We start from the raw sequence: 13,956 nt of genomic DNA, 5'->3' as shown, positions 1-13,956 counted from the left end.
TTTCAGCTTCTGCTATGTTACTGTAGCATTTTCCCCGAACTAATCGCATATCCGCAAATTCGTGAAAGGAAATTCAAAGTAAGTCACAGTTTGACAAATTTTTGTTATGATTGACAAAGACTATCCACCTGTAACTATCTGTTAATGACAAAAAACATCATTGCCGCTGTGCCTTTTCATCGAAAAATTGTAGAAGAGCACTCTTTTTATATCAAGCATTTTCGTAATTTGAAGCAAAGATCGTAATTTTTCTTTTTAAATGCTTAAGTATTCCAATATGCTACCAATTAAACATGGAATCATTTCAAAATAATGCTTAATCACAAAGTTGAAATTCGATCTTCAACTGTTAATATCTTCTAGAAATTTTGGAAAAAAAAATTTTTAAGTAAGTTTCTCGTACTCCCCAAGGGAGCCTCTATCACCCCTTAAAAGGAATGACGTCAATTTTGAATCACCCTGTATAGACGAAACTTCAATCTGAACAGTCGGAAAATTTCATTTGAATTGCACTAAATTCTGATTTTTACGCGCTTTGTAGATTTTAATGTAAAAAATGGTGTATTCCCCATTGCAGGTTCTTCTTTCAACATTTCTAATTTCTAATCCAGAGCAAGCAGCAATTTGAAATTTTTGCTGTCCATAAGAGATTCATAAAGCTCAACATGTTGATAATTTCCTTCAAATCGGACTAACGGAACTAAAATATCCGAAGAAAAATCCACAGCAACAAGCCCAATTTATAAGCAGAACTTAATTTGCTTCTAATGCAAATTAACACATGATTCTAAACCTTTAATGGTGAATCAACTCTAAAGATGAGCGCATCCAATGCTGGCGAAACATCAGAAAACCGATTGAAAGCAAAAAATTACCTCAAATGATCGTAGAAGGTTGGAAAATTCATCCACAAGTGGATTGGTAGCTCGAGGACAGTCGAACATGTGCTCAGTATCGCACATGCAATCCTGCAGCAATTGGTAGTCTCGGCTGAAGGACGATGTATTTTCAAAGTCGGACAAACAGCCCTGATCTTCTGCAGAGAAACCTCCAGATTTACCCCCTGAAGGGTAGTTTTTTAAAACTATATTACCATTGTATCCAACTGGGCAAGGATTGGGGGGATTGCAGTAAGCAGGCAATGAGGCATCGGTTTTGATCTCCTGCTTGGTAGTTTTTATGCCTGGAGTGAGGATTTGGTTGCCGTCTCCTGCTCCACCCGATATGTATTGGTTTCCCCACAGGCTGGTTTGCTGCAAATACTCCTGATCCCTTATGCTTGGATACATGTTGACGTCCCTGAAAAAGTTAATGAGCTTGATTAATTGCCTGACTCGATAAGGATTTACGGCTCTTCATCCATCATTGCGCCCCAAAAAACTTTCCGCCTAGTAATTGCGCCTCTTAAGCGCCCGAGTTGTTCGCATATTTTAAAACTTGCCCCAAGTTTTCATAATCCAATGGAAACAGTTGCCCATCTTCATTTCTCGATAGCGCCCGTGTATCCAAACGCAAACCATCGTTCAATTCTAGGTATTTAGAAATGTCACGCAGGACAATGCCTGGCAACAAACCTTCCTGCAAAGCAGGATGGGTAAAAAGTGTTTGATCTTTCCATTATACTTTGTTTGCGTACCTGTTCACTTGGTAAATAGGCGAGGATGCTTGTGAAGGACAACACCAGCACAAAAATGATCGATTTCATCGTTTTCAGCTCTGAAATGTTCAGGTTTTGTCTGTTATGATTGCGGGTTTGCGGTCGGATGAAACCTCCAGTTATCTTCTATCTCTTCCCTTCTCAATTGAGTGGTCGTCTTTGGGCAACTAAATGTATTTTGAGATTGACCAACGTTTTAACTCTTTTCTACCTAGAAAGGGTCGAAACGTTGGCCGACAGACTATATTAGATTCTGAACGCGCTACCGTACAAACTATGTACAATTTTTTATATAAAATAGATAGTAAGTATTTTTTTATTTCTGAAATTAAGTCGCTTTTGTTGTTTGTTCATGGCAAAGCTTTCCTATTAGAGCGTTCGGTCTATTGACGGATGTTATCAGAAAATCGATGTAGGATTATTCTAGCAATAGATTTTTGCATAATTCCTAATTAGTTTGGTTTGAAAGTGTCTTCCATGGTACAAAACAATATACATTTTTGGTGTTTGCCAGCAACTAGCAGATGGTAAGCGAATTGTGGTAATTTGAGCAGGACTTACCCTTAAAGAGCAGCGTACACGCGGCAGGAAACTAATTTTGTGTCCCGCAATCGATAGAAACTCGCGCATGTGTCCAGATTCATTCTGGCATGCAATGAAGGGCTAGAAAAGTGTTTTTCTAGAAAATAAATTTTCAATCTAACTAAGTTTACGTGCTCTAATTATTCCCTGCATTCAGCTAAACCAAACTGGGCAAGATTCAGGCTATGAAGGCTTTCACGGCCGGTCAAATCACATATAGACATGTTTTTCGGGCTTTGAAGCCGTGGTCCATGGGAATTTCTTCCTGACGTTTCGGCCACAACTGCGGTGGACATTATCAAAGGCTCTTTGATAATGCTCTAGATTGCAAGTTACGAATTTTTAAAGTAGGGCCGTTAATTGACGAGATACTCTAGAGAGTTTTTCCACTAACATTTGCGAAGTGAGCAAAAAAACAGAATTGACTGGGATTTGAATGAAACTCAAAGGCTATACCGAGTCAAGTTTCTGCTTTGTACAGTAAAAATTTCAGTGGGTTGCTTGCTCTAGATTATAAGTTATAATTTTTTAAAGGAGCGCCTGCTGTTGAGTGGATACAGTCGTTTTTCCCCAGTATTTACGAACTGCGCCAAAATCAGAATTAAGTGTGACACGCATGAAATTGAAACATTCTCAAGCTTCAAGTTTCTTCTATGCACTGTGAACATTTCATGTTGTTGCTTGCTCTTGATTGGCAATTGAAATTTTTTCAAATAGAACCTGCAATTGGTGAGAATCACTCGTTTTTACGCCAATATTTGTAAAGTGTAGAAAAATCCAAATTAAGTGCAATTTAATTGAAACTCTGCTAAGCTGGAGATTCGAGCTTCTGTTTTGCACTGTGAAAATTTCAGCTGTAGACTTGATCTAGATTATAAGTTAGAATTTTTTAAAGTAGCGTCTGCGGTTAAGTGTACTCGGTCGTTTTAACCCCCAGCATGTGCAAAGTGCGCCAAAATCATAAATCAGTGCGATTCGAATGAAACTGAAATATGTTCAAGCTTCTTCTATCTACTGTGAAATTTTTAAGTTGGTGCATGCTTTGGATTAAAAACTAGGACTTTTTAAAATCAAATCGTCAATTAGAAAGACCAATTCCCTTTTACAACAGCATCTACAAAGTACAAAAAAAAATCAAATTTAAGTGCGGTTTGAATAAAAATTGTTCACGGTGAAGTCTCTAGTTTCTTCTATGCACTGAGAATTTTTTATGATAGAACTTACCCCAACTTAGAAGTGACGAATTTTTCAAATAGAGCTTGTAATTGGGAGAAGCACTTATTTTCAGGCCAACATTTGCAAAGTGTGGAACAAACAGTATTGAGTACAATTTGCATGAATCTCTGCGATTTTGCAGCCTCAAGTTCCTACTATGCACGTGGAAATTTTCAGTTAATGCTTTCATCTGGATCAGAAGTTAGAGCTTTTTAAAGTAGCGCCTGCAGTTCGGGTGAACATTATCAAAGGCTCTTTGATAATGTACACCGCAGTTGTGGACGAAACRTCWMKAAGAAATTCCCATGGRCMACGGMTTTACAGCCCGAAAAACATTWYTAWATSGTGCAAKATTCSYKTRTTAAATGACTTGGCATTCAACAAGTTAATACCGAACATTTTTACAAGAAACGTCTATTTTTTTGGCTCTAAGGCATTTAAGGTCGAGGATTTATTTCAAAGTTATTGCAGATACGCGCTTTCTCCTCATTCTCCTATAAATTCTCCACCCACCTTTCCATGGAAAGTGTAGGTGCATTAATGTCGTAGCTTCACTGAAATGTTGGGAAAAACACCCATTCAAATGGATGTTTATTGAGGGGGGAATTTGGTAAGTCGATTATCGCGCTGGCAGTGAAATATTGGACCCTATAGATCAAAAAGACCAGCACTGGAGAATGGTTTTATGGAAATTAATTTGTTCGTCTTTGTTACTGTTTTTCAGTCTTAATCCTTTTCAGTAGGTTGGAGAGTGTCCATTAATTTTCAGCTTAAGAGTAAGCTACTTCAAACTTTGTACTCAACTTGAAGTATTTCTTGCTATTAATGCTGAGCAAGCAACAACTTGAAATCTTCACAGTACATAGAAGAATCCTGAAGCTTCAAGATTTTTAAGTTTTGATCGAATTCGGCTTAAATCTGATTTAAGCGCACTTTGTACATGCCGGGGTAAAAACGACTGTGTGCACCCCACCGCCTGCTGTACTTTAAAACATTGTAACTTCCAACCCAGAGCAACCCGCAAGCTAAAATTTTCAAGTTGCAAAGAAAATACTTGAATCTGCATTATATCAGAGTTTCAGTGAAATCGCGCTTAAGATTGATTGTTGTGCTTAAAAATGATGTTTATTCCCAATTGCAAACTCTACTTCCTAACTCCTAACAAAATTCCTAACATGCAAACTACAGCAAGGCTCAACTTAAATGTCCACGGTCCATATAGAATATAATCCAGTCAGAAAATATTGAGGCTTTTGTTAAAATCGCAATTAATCCAGATTTTTTCCTAGTTTGTGAGAGCAACTGCAAAAATGAATGTGTCCACCCGACTGCAGGCGCTACTTTAAAAAGCTCTGACTTCTGATCCAGATGAAAGCATTAACTCAAAATTTCCACGTGCATAGTAGGAACTTGAGGCTGCAAGATCGCAGAGATTCATGCAAATTTTACTCAATACTGTTTTTTCCGCACTTTGCAAATGTTGGCCTGAAAATAAGTGCTTCTCCCAATTACAAACTCTATTTGAAAAATTCGTAACTTCTAAGTTGGGGTAAGTTCTATCATCAAAAATTCTCAGTGCGTAGAAGAAACCTGAGACTTCAACGTGAGCAATTTTTATTCAAACCGCACTTAAATTTGATTTTTTTTTGTATTTTGTAGATGCTGGTGTAAAAGGGAATTGGTCTTTCCAATTGACGATTTGATTTTAAAAAGTCCTAATTTTTGATGCAGGGCAAGCACCAACTTAAAAATTTCACAGTAGATAGAAGAAACTTGAAGCTTGAACATATTTAAGTTTCATTCGCATCGCACTGATTTATGATTTGAGTCCACTTAACCGCAGGCGCTACTTTAAAAAATTCTAACTTATAATCTAGATCAAGTCATCAGCTGGAATTTTCACAGTGCAAAACAGAAGCTCGAATCTCCAGCGTAGCAGAGTTTCAATCAAATTGCACTTAATTTGTATTTTTGTACACTTTGCAAATATTGGCGTAAAAACGAGTGATTCTCACCAATTGCAGGCTCTATTTGAAAAAATTTCAATTGCCAATCAAGAGCAAGCAACAACATGAAATGTTCACAGTGCATAGAAGAAACTTGAAGCTTGAGAATGTTTCAATTTCATGCGTGTCGCACTTAATTCTGATTTTGGCGCAGTTTGTAAATACTGGGAAAAAAGGACCGTATCCACTCAACAGCAGGCACTGCTTTAAAAAATTATAACTTATAATCTAGAGCAAGCAACCCACTGAAATTTTTACTCTGCAAAGCAGAAACTTGACTCGGTATAGCCTTTGAGTTTCATTCAAATCCCACTGAATTCTGATTTTTGCTCACTTTGCAAATGTTACTGGACAAACTCTCTAGAGTATCTCATCAATTAACGGCCCTACTTTAAAAATTCGTAACTTGCAATCTAGAGCAGGTCCATACTTCAAAATTTGACCGACCATAGAAAAAACTTTAAGCTGAAATGGTAGAGAATTTCATTCAAATTGCACCTAAACCTGATTTTTACCCACTTTGTAAATACTAGGGATAGTAGAGATTTTATCGAATCATTTACATGGACGCTTTGGTTCATCTGTTAATTTTGTCGTTTTTTTAGTAACACCGTTTGTTAAAAGCTCCAGAAAAGGAGCATTCCATCCAAGTTAAATATTTGCACTTTTTTAAGACATTTATTATTATTCATTTAAAATAAATAGAGAATGACTTGGAAAAAATTGAAAATCTATTTGGCAAAAAACCCATATTCTTGTTGGACATTTTGTTGTTTATTTCGGCTTTGAGCCGGTGCCATTTAGGTCATGAGCCTTGCTTTAGAGTATCGCAGGAATAGAGCGTCGCGACGCTTCTTGCAACCACTAGTTAAGCAGAAACGACGCTTGCAGACTCCCACACAAATCAGTCGACGTCCTGCCTCTGCCCAATTCCCGTAGCGCCCATTTGTTCAACCGATTCACGTAAAAGTTGCCGAGTGAGTTAAATCAGAAGTTACCGTTTTCTATGAACTGATTCCAGGCTTCCAGACAGTTGGGCCGATGTAAGTTGCAAAAAATTACGGGTAATTTTTCTTTTGATTGAGAATTTTTTCTTAGAGCTACTGGAAGTTTTTAAGGAAAATGCCCAAGAAATCTGCAAGAAGTTTGTAATGCGGTTGCTGACTTGGAACTACCTGATTATGTTCGATATTGCTTTCGTGTTTTTTCTGTTCCTGGTCGGAGTCACCTGTCTGGTCTACTATTTGCCAGGTAGGAGAGTGGAAAATGATTCCTCGTACTTGGACAGTGGCCCCTTGCAGTGCTACGTCACTGTCCCATCGGCTGATATACAAAATGCCCCAGTTAATCAAGTCTGATGGTAAGTACATGGATTACAGTGGCAAACTAATCGCTCATCAAAATTCCTTGGATTCCCATTATTTCTTGATTGATACTATTCCATTCGGGAAATTGGAACTTCAAGAAGGAATTGCATCAACTCGCAATGTGAGATTGGTTTGATAATTAAACTTCGAGCTCTCTAACTAAATTATAGCAGCGTTGCTCACTGGCCCCATTCATCCGGACTGGGCTAGATTTATTTATTAATGGACCGAAAAAAATCTTCATTTTTTCAATCTATCTGAAACTTTTTCTCAAGTGGTTTCTATTTTTATTTTAATTCTTTGCTTTTGGGCTTAGTTTTTAAACTTCCTTTTCTATAGGGAATTGTTGGCAAGGCAAGAAATACTATTAAACTTTTCCCATATGCCGGAAGTTATTCTGTAATATCAGCATTTCCTCGTATATTAGGGGTGCGGATTTACATCGCAGATTTTTTGTGACCCCAATTCAGTTACATCTACTTATGATATCTGCGTGTAAGCGACAGGCGGAAACCACGTTTGGAAAACGGCATCGTTTACTTGAGATGCACTTTCAGCTGGAGAAAGTTTTGCGGTGTAAATATTGTTTTTCCTAGATAAAGTAAGTGGTTTTTTATGGTATTTTTCGAGAATTTTTGCTGGAAGACCAACATCGGTTTTTTCCGTTATTTTAGCATTTTCTGCTAACGTTCAGCCAAGGACTACAGCAGAGGAACTTGAAGCTGAAACTCAGAGAGTTTCATTCGTATTCCTAAGTCAGATTTTCGGGCAGCAATGAAGAGAGCCGCTGGTGTAAAAATACAATATAACTTCTAATCCAGTCCCAAATGCCTATTGAAATTTTTACATTGCAAATGAGCGACTTCTACCTGTACAATCTAAGAGTTTTATTGAAATCACACTTAATTCTGATGTTTGCGCACTTTGTAAATTCGGAGGTAAAAACGACTGCGTTCGCCCAACTGCAGGCGCTAATTTGAAAATATTATACCTTCTCATCTGGAGCAAGTCGCCGACTGGAATGTTCACAGTGCAAAACTGAGACTTTAGTCTGCATAATTGCAGATTTTTATTCAAATCTCCCGGAATCCTGAGGTTTGCGCACTTTGCAAATGCTGGCGTAAAAAGGAGTGTTTTTTTCCAAACTGCGAGCTCTTTAAAAAATTCCTAACTTCCAATCTAGACCAAGCCTCATCTTGAAATATTTACAATCCATAGAAGAAACTCGAATGTAAAAACGGTCGCAGTTTCGTTCGAATCGCACTTAATTGTGGTTTGTGCGCCCATTGTGAATATTTTAATCTCATTCGAATCGCACTTAATTGTCAGTTTGGCGCACTTTGTAAATATCGAGGAAAAACTACTGTGCGCTCTCAACTGGAGGTGCTACTTAAAAAAAAATTACTTCCCATTTAGAGCAAGCCGCCAAGCGAAATTTTTACGATGCAAAGCAGATACTTAAGTCTGCATTTTTTATAGATGCGGAGTTTCATTTAAATCCTACTTAGTGCTGAGATTTGCTCACTTTGAACGTGAAAAATCAGCGTTTCCTCCCAATTGCAGGCTCTAATTTAAAAACCTGTAACGTCGAATCTGGAGCAAGCCCCCACTTAAAATTTGCACAGTCCATAGGAAATTCCTCAATCTGAAAACTCGGCGAGTTTCATTAAAATCGCGCTTTAGTCAGATTTTTGCGCGATTTATGAGTGCAACTGCTGGTGTGAAAACAACTGTTTCCATCTAACTGGCGCCTCTACTTTAAAAAAATGGTTACTTCTAATCCAAGCGCAGCTCTGCACTTAAATTTTCACTCCTCAACGGAGAAACTTTAGCCTGCATAATCCGAGAGTTTCATTGAAATCACGCTTAATAGTATTTTTGTGCACTTTGCGAATGTTGGCGAAAAAATTAATGTTCTTCCTCAAATGCGGGCCCTACTTGCAAAATTCCTAACTTCCAGTCTAGAGCAAGGTCCAACTTGAAATTTTCACAGTCCATTGAATGAACGCTGGTCTGAAAACTCTGAATTTGAATTTCATTCAAATCGCAGTAAAGCGGATTTTTTCCGACAGCATTTCATTTAAGGGGAGGGCGTTGAAAGTTCAAAATGTTTTCCCACACTTTCCACTCGAACAGATCGGAAAGTTTCCCAAATTCCAAAACAATACAAAGCCTTGGTAAGGCAAATGTCGAGTTATTTATGTACACTACAACTCCTACCGACCGATTTTCTGTTTTAAGTTGCCCTCATCTGAAGTGATTAATGGGGAACAAGGGGAGCCGAACCAGCCACCTAATATATCTCCAACGGTCTCAGAACCGACACCTATATTGACAAGCATTTCCTGAACGCGTTCCACCCCCCATCAGGGTGAAATATTCAAAAATAAGACGAGAATGTGGTTAAAAAAACAGCAGGACTTCATGGAATTGTCGACTGTTGCTGGCAAGTGAATAGGCTCTCCATTTGTTCCATGGTCCATTATTAAAATGGAAATTGCTTTTCGTCTTGGCAACAGCCGCAATGTGAGCGCCTTAAATTTTAATGCATTATTAGCAAAAGTGTTTTGGAAGTGAATTTACCATTTAACACGTAAGCGATGGAATTAGGGGATTTTTAATTCAATAAAATTTTCTCAATTAAAAATAATCTCTTAAATTGACAATTGTTTTAAAATCCAATTCTCATTCCATCCAGTTGTCGATTTACTCTCACGTTCTGGCCATTAAAAGAGCGATTTTTAATTTCCTACTTTTGTGGAGTCGCGCTTTCTAACCGTCGTAAAAGTCGAGATAGTTTATATTTTTCTTAGTTGTTTACAAGTTTCGCAAAAATCAGGATTTGGTGCGATTTGCATGAGCTTTTGCAGGTTTTTAAGTTGAAGTTTCTTCTATAGACGGTGCAAATTTTAGGTTGCAGCTTACTCTCGATGAGGAGTTAGGAATTTTTAAAATTCAGCTTGCAGTAGACTGAAGCCTTTTATTTTGCAGCAAAATCTACAATTAGCGCAAAAATCGAAATTCTCCTGTTGCTCAGATTCAAGTTTCTCCTATACAATGCGAAACTTTTGTGGTGCAATTTGATTTTTGTGGGAAGTTATGAATTTTTAAAGTTGATCTTGCAGTTGGGAAAAAATTTTCATTTTTACATTAAATCTACAAACCTCGGAAAAATCAGAATTACGTTTGATCCAAATGAAATTCTTCCGGTGCTCAAACCGAARTTTCTTCTATAGAGTGCGAAAGTTTCCTGTTGCAGTTTGCTCTGTGTTAGGAGTAATACATTTTTAAAGTTGAGCTTGCAGTTGGKAAAACCTTTATTTTTACATCAACATCTACAGAACGCGCAAAAATCAGAATTATGTACGATTCGAATCAAATTCTCCTAGTACTCAGACTGAAATTTCTTCTATGCAGACTGAARCTTTTGGGGTGCGATTTSATCTATCTTAGAAGTTATGAATTTTTAAGGTTGAGCTTGCAATTGGGTAAAAGTTCCATTATAACATCAACACATCATAACAAATTAGGTACAAGTCAAGATTCACTGCGATTCGAACAAAACTAGTACATTTTCTAGATTCAAGTGTGTGTTATAAACTGCGAGACTTTCAAGTTGCCACTTGCTCTACATTAAAACCTAGGAATTTTTAAACTTTAGCGGGCAGTTGTCTAAAAGCGTTTGCTCTTGAACCGGCATTTCCGCAGGCAAGCTTACAAAAACGGGAATTCGGTGCAATTTAAATGAAACTTTCAGCTCCCTTTATGTAAAGCTTTTATTGAAAATTTTAAGCAACAGAACAGTTACAGTGCAATTTGACTTCAAGAGTGAGTGACCATTAATTAGCAGCGCAATATATTCAAGATGCGGAAGTGGCAAAGGAAACAAGTACAGTATTTAAATGAATATATATATAAATCGGTCACGAAACTCACAGCAATAAAATTGAAAAAAAATATATATTGTGCTGTGTTAAAATGAATCAATTTCCACAAAGACCGAACAGATAGCGAGTAATTTATGCGGACATTCACTAGTTTCCAATATTTTCATTTAAATGCAAATTACGTAGTCTAAACTCTATTATGCAGGAAAATTATTTTTATGGCGCACGGAGTCACTCTATATAGGTGCATATGATTGAAAACTCTATACGAAAGATGCACAATTGGACTGCATTGCAGCAAGATGTCAATTAGAACGAAGCATGATGGAAAGTTGTGTATTTTTCACTTTTTCTATTGAATTTAGTCGTCGCTTTTTTGGCGCACTGATTTTTTTCCGGAGCTGTCGCAATATAAAACGATTGCGGCCTAATTGGTCTGATTTATATCCGCTCTATTTTCGTGGTGTTCACTTAAATAGGGCCCCGCAGGGAAAAATGTCTCTAATAATTTCGTGCCGGAAGGCAAATAATGTCAAGGCGCGAGACGTTTTGTGCCAATTACCGTCTTGGCTGTGCGGTTTTTTTCAAATTCCCCAAATACTTCGAGCACATAAAAACTCACTTTGCAATGAAACGACAGGAAAATTCCGTTCGCGATAATGAAACTCCCTGTTTAGGTGGCGAATTTCAATGCCTTTTTGCCTCCACTTTACAAATTAAACACCGACAACGCGCAAACTATTCAAAGCACGCCCACGAATGCCATCGGGCCAATTTCATCTATTTTTGGTCAATAATTCTGGAATTTATCGATGCTGTACATAGAATAATATCGGGCAAGCGTATGCTGTTTTACATAATAACAATATTTGCTTCAATATCTTGAACATTTGGTACGACCCAGATTTTAATTATCAAAGTCTAATTTCCTCTTTGTATTTCTACGATTTTGATAAAAATCTCAGGTATTTAGAATGGAGTTTTTTCTATAGGGTGTGAGAGTTTCGCAGTAAGGCTTGGTCCTTGTTAGAAGTTATGCATTTTTGAAGTTGTGCTTGCAGTTGTGTAAAAAATTTGATTTTTACATCATCTACAAAAGCGTGCAAAAATCAGAATTTAGGGCAATAAAAATGAAATCCTCAAAAAACTCAAATCGAAGTCTCCTCTAAACAGTGAAAGACTTTCCCGTTTGAGTTTCATTTCTGTTGGAAGTAACGAATTTTTGACGATGAACTTGCAGTTGGGTAAAACCTTCATTTTTTGCAGCAACATCTACAAATCTCGCAAAAATCAGAATTTAGTGTGATTCGAATGAAATTATCCGGTTACTTAGTGTGTACACTGAAGTGTCTTCTATAGAATGCGAAAGTTTTGCGTGGGAATTTGCTTTTTGTCAGAAGTTATTAATTTTTAAAGCTGAGCTTGCAGTTGGGTGAAAACTTTGCTTTTTACATCAACATCTACAAAGCCAGCAAAACTAAGAATTTAGTGCTATCCAAATCAAATTCTCCTCTTATTTAGAATAAAGTTTCCTCTATAAAGTGTGAAAGTTACGAGTTGTTATTTGCTCTTTGTTAGAAGTTACGAATTTTCTAAATTGAATGTTTGCAATACACTAATAAAAGCAATGAAAAATAACCACTAAACAAAGAGACGTTTACTTCACCAACAATTTACAAATTAAGAATAAACTACTTAATAAGTATTTGTTTTCAGGCTTGGGCATATAATGGAAACGCGCTGCTGCATGATGAGCATTAAAGAAGAAACTATCTAACATGGCATGAAAAACTACGTTTGCTTTCTAGTTCTAATGGAAATATTCATATCAAAAACCATTTCAAATGCTGTTGCAAACGAACGTCTGTTCGATTATAAAGCAGCAAATGATCAAAAATAAGTGTGTTCCCAAATACCCAATGTGCTTCCAAAGTTATATGAAATATCCAAGTAAGGTCAATAATAAAATGTTTCGGAAAATATTTTTAAATAACCATTTTTTACTTTTGAGCAATTTTAATGTTGCTTGTTTCTAATGCGCTCTCTAAAGTTGACGTATCTATAATTTTTTTATTTGTTGTCGCAATCAGTAAGCACTTTTCTTGTTTATTGCATTTTAGTATTTTTCACTTTAATGAGGGTTAAAAACCATTTATTCTGATTTTTTGTGTTCATCAATATTTGGAAGGTAAACTTCTCTAATTTGCTGGAAAGAAAACATATGTAATAATACAATAACTAGCTGGTAATGTACTTAATATAATAGAAGATAGATTTTAGTATATTATAATATAACTTTTATATATACATGTATACCTATGCTAGACGGCTATAAAATTGTTTGGCATTGTAGCAGAACGAATGGAATAAAGTGATTATAGTTATGCGTCGTTTTATTGATTATTTGATTGAATAATCGATCAGTGCAACAAGCCGTGTGTTGGAAAGAGACGAAACATAATTGGAGGCGTGGCCCAAGTAGAGCCACGTCCCCCCCCCCGGTCCCCCTATCTGGCGTGTTTCGTCTTTTTCTAGCACAGACATTTGCATATTTGCCTTATTGCTCTCAATAGTTTGCAGATTTCTAAAGAAAACCCAGTGTTTCCTCATAAAATCTGGAACACATTGATTTTTCTAGACGATTTGAGGCACAAGCTAATTAAACTAACTGACTCGTCAGTTTTTTCTCAGTCGCTTTAATCACTAAACCATCGCTCCATAATGCGAAAAGTTTTGAATGCAATGGCCTCTCGAGTCACGGCTATAAATTTCGCTTTTAAGTTAAAAGTCAACAAAGCCAATGAGAAGAGAGCGGCTAAAGAAAATTGGGTTTCCTTGCCCTAGAAACTTACGAAACTGTGGATTATTTTCAACTTTTCCACGTTTATCTACTTAGTTTTCATGCTTGCCAGTTTGCAACAAGGGAATGCTTCTTAGAGCTGCGGAATGTGTCGATTGCGAAGTAAAAACTTTGGCCTCCATGCGCGTTTGCTAAGGAAATTTGCATATTCTTGCTAAAAATTGGGTAAGTTTCCTTTGTGCTTATTTTAATGTGTTAAATCGCACAAACAAGCATTTTTTGGCTCAATCGTCACAGACATCACAAGAACCTTTTGAATCTGTATTTGATGCGAATTAAGAAATGGGTTCGTTAATTTGTATTATTCAAGTAAAAAATGCAGTTCTTGGGAAAAATGACCTCAAGTTTAATTATAATGATTAACACCGACGTGCAATAAATA

The 13,956-nt window shown here is 36.8% G+C and overlaps 1 protein-coding gene and 1 long non-coding RNA gene across 3 annotated transcripts in view; one reads left to right on the top strand and one right to left on the bottom strand.

Annotated features, from left to right (window-relative positions):
* LOC109537919 (neuroendocrine protein 7B2) overlaps positions 1–2,320 on the bottom strand; it is a 3,859-nt gene extending 1,539 nt beyond the window's left edge. Inside the window, exons 1-5 of one of the 2 annotated variants that reach the window (XM_048670151.1) lie at positions 2,219–2,320; positions 1,637–1,824; positions 1,442–1,578; positions 1,094–1,299; positions 876–1,036 (exon numbers count right to left, since the gene is read on the bottom strand). In XM_048670151.1, the coding sequence (XP_048526108.1) occupies positions 876–1,036; positions 1,094–1,299; positions 1,442–1,578; positions 1,637–1,705 (573 nt within the window). In that variant the 5' untranslated portion in view covers positions 1,706–1,824; positions 2,219–2,320. Of the gene's footprint in view, positions 1–875; positions 1,037–1,093; positions 1,300–1,441; positions 1,579–1,636; positions 1,869–2,218 lie in introns of both variants that reach the window. The other variant, XM_048670152.1, reaches the window with a different exon arrangement.
* A 3,887-nt stretch (positions 2,321–6,207) lies between these two features.
* Positions 6,208–13,098, top strand: LOC125505586. Its single transcript, XR_007282255.1, has 3 exons — positions 6,208–6,503; positions 6,559–6,820; positions 12,431–13,098. It is a non-coding gene; the product is annotated as an uncharacterized LOC125505586 (long non-coding RNA).
* Positions 13,099–13,956: the final 858 nt, after the last annotated feature.

This window comes from Dendroctonus ponderosae, unplaced genomic scaffold (assembly GCF_020466585.1).
Source record: "Dendroctonus ponderosae isolate FM_Combo_2020 unplaced genomic scaffold, Dpon_F_20191213v2 Dpon_F_20191213_1, whole genome shotgun sequence".
Classification (NCBI taxonomy): Eukaryota; Metazoa; Arthropoda; class Insecta; order Coleoptera; family Curculionidae; genus Dendroctonus; species Dendroctonus ponderosae.
This window is presented reverse-complemented; position numbering and strand designations above follow the sequence as displayed.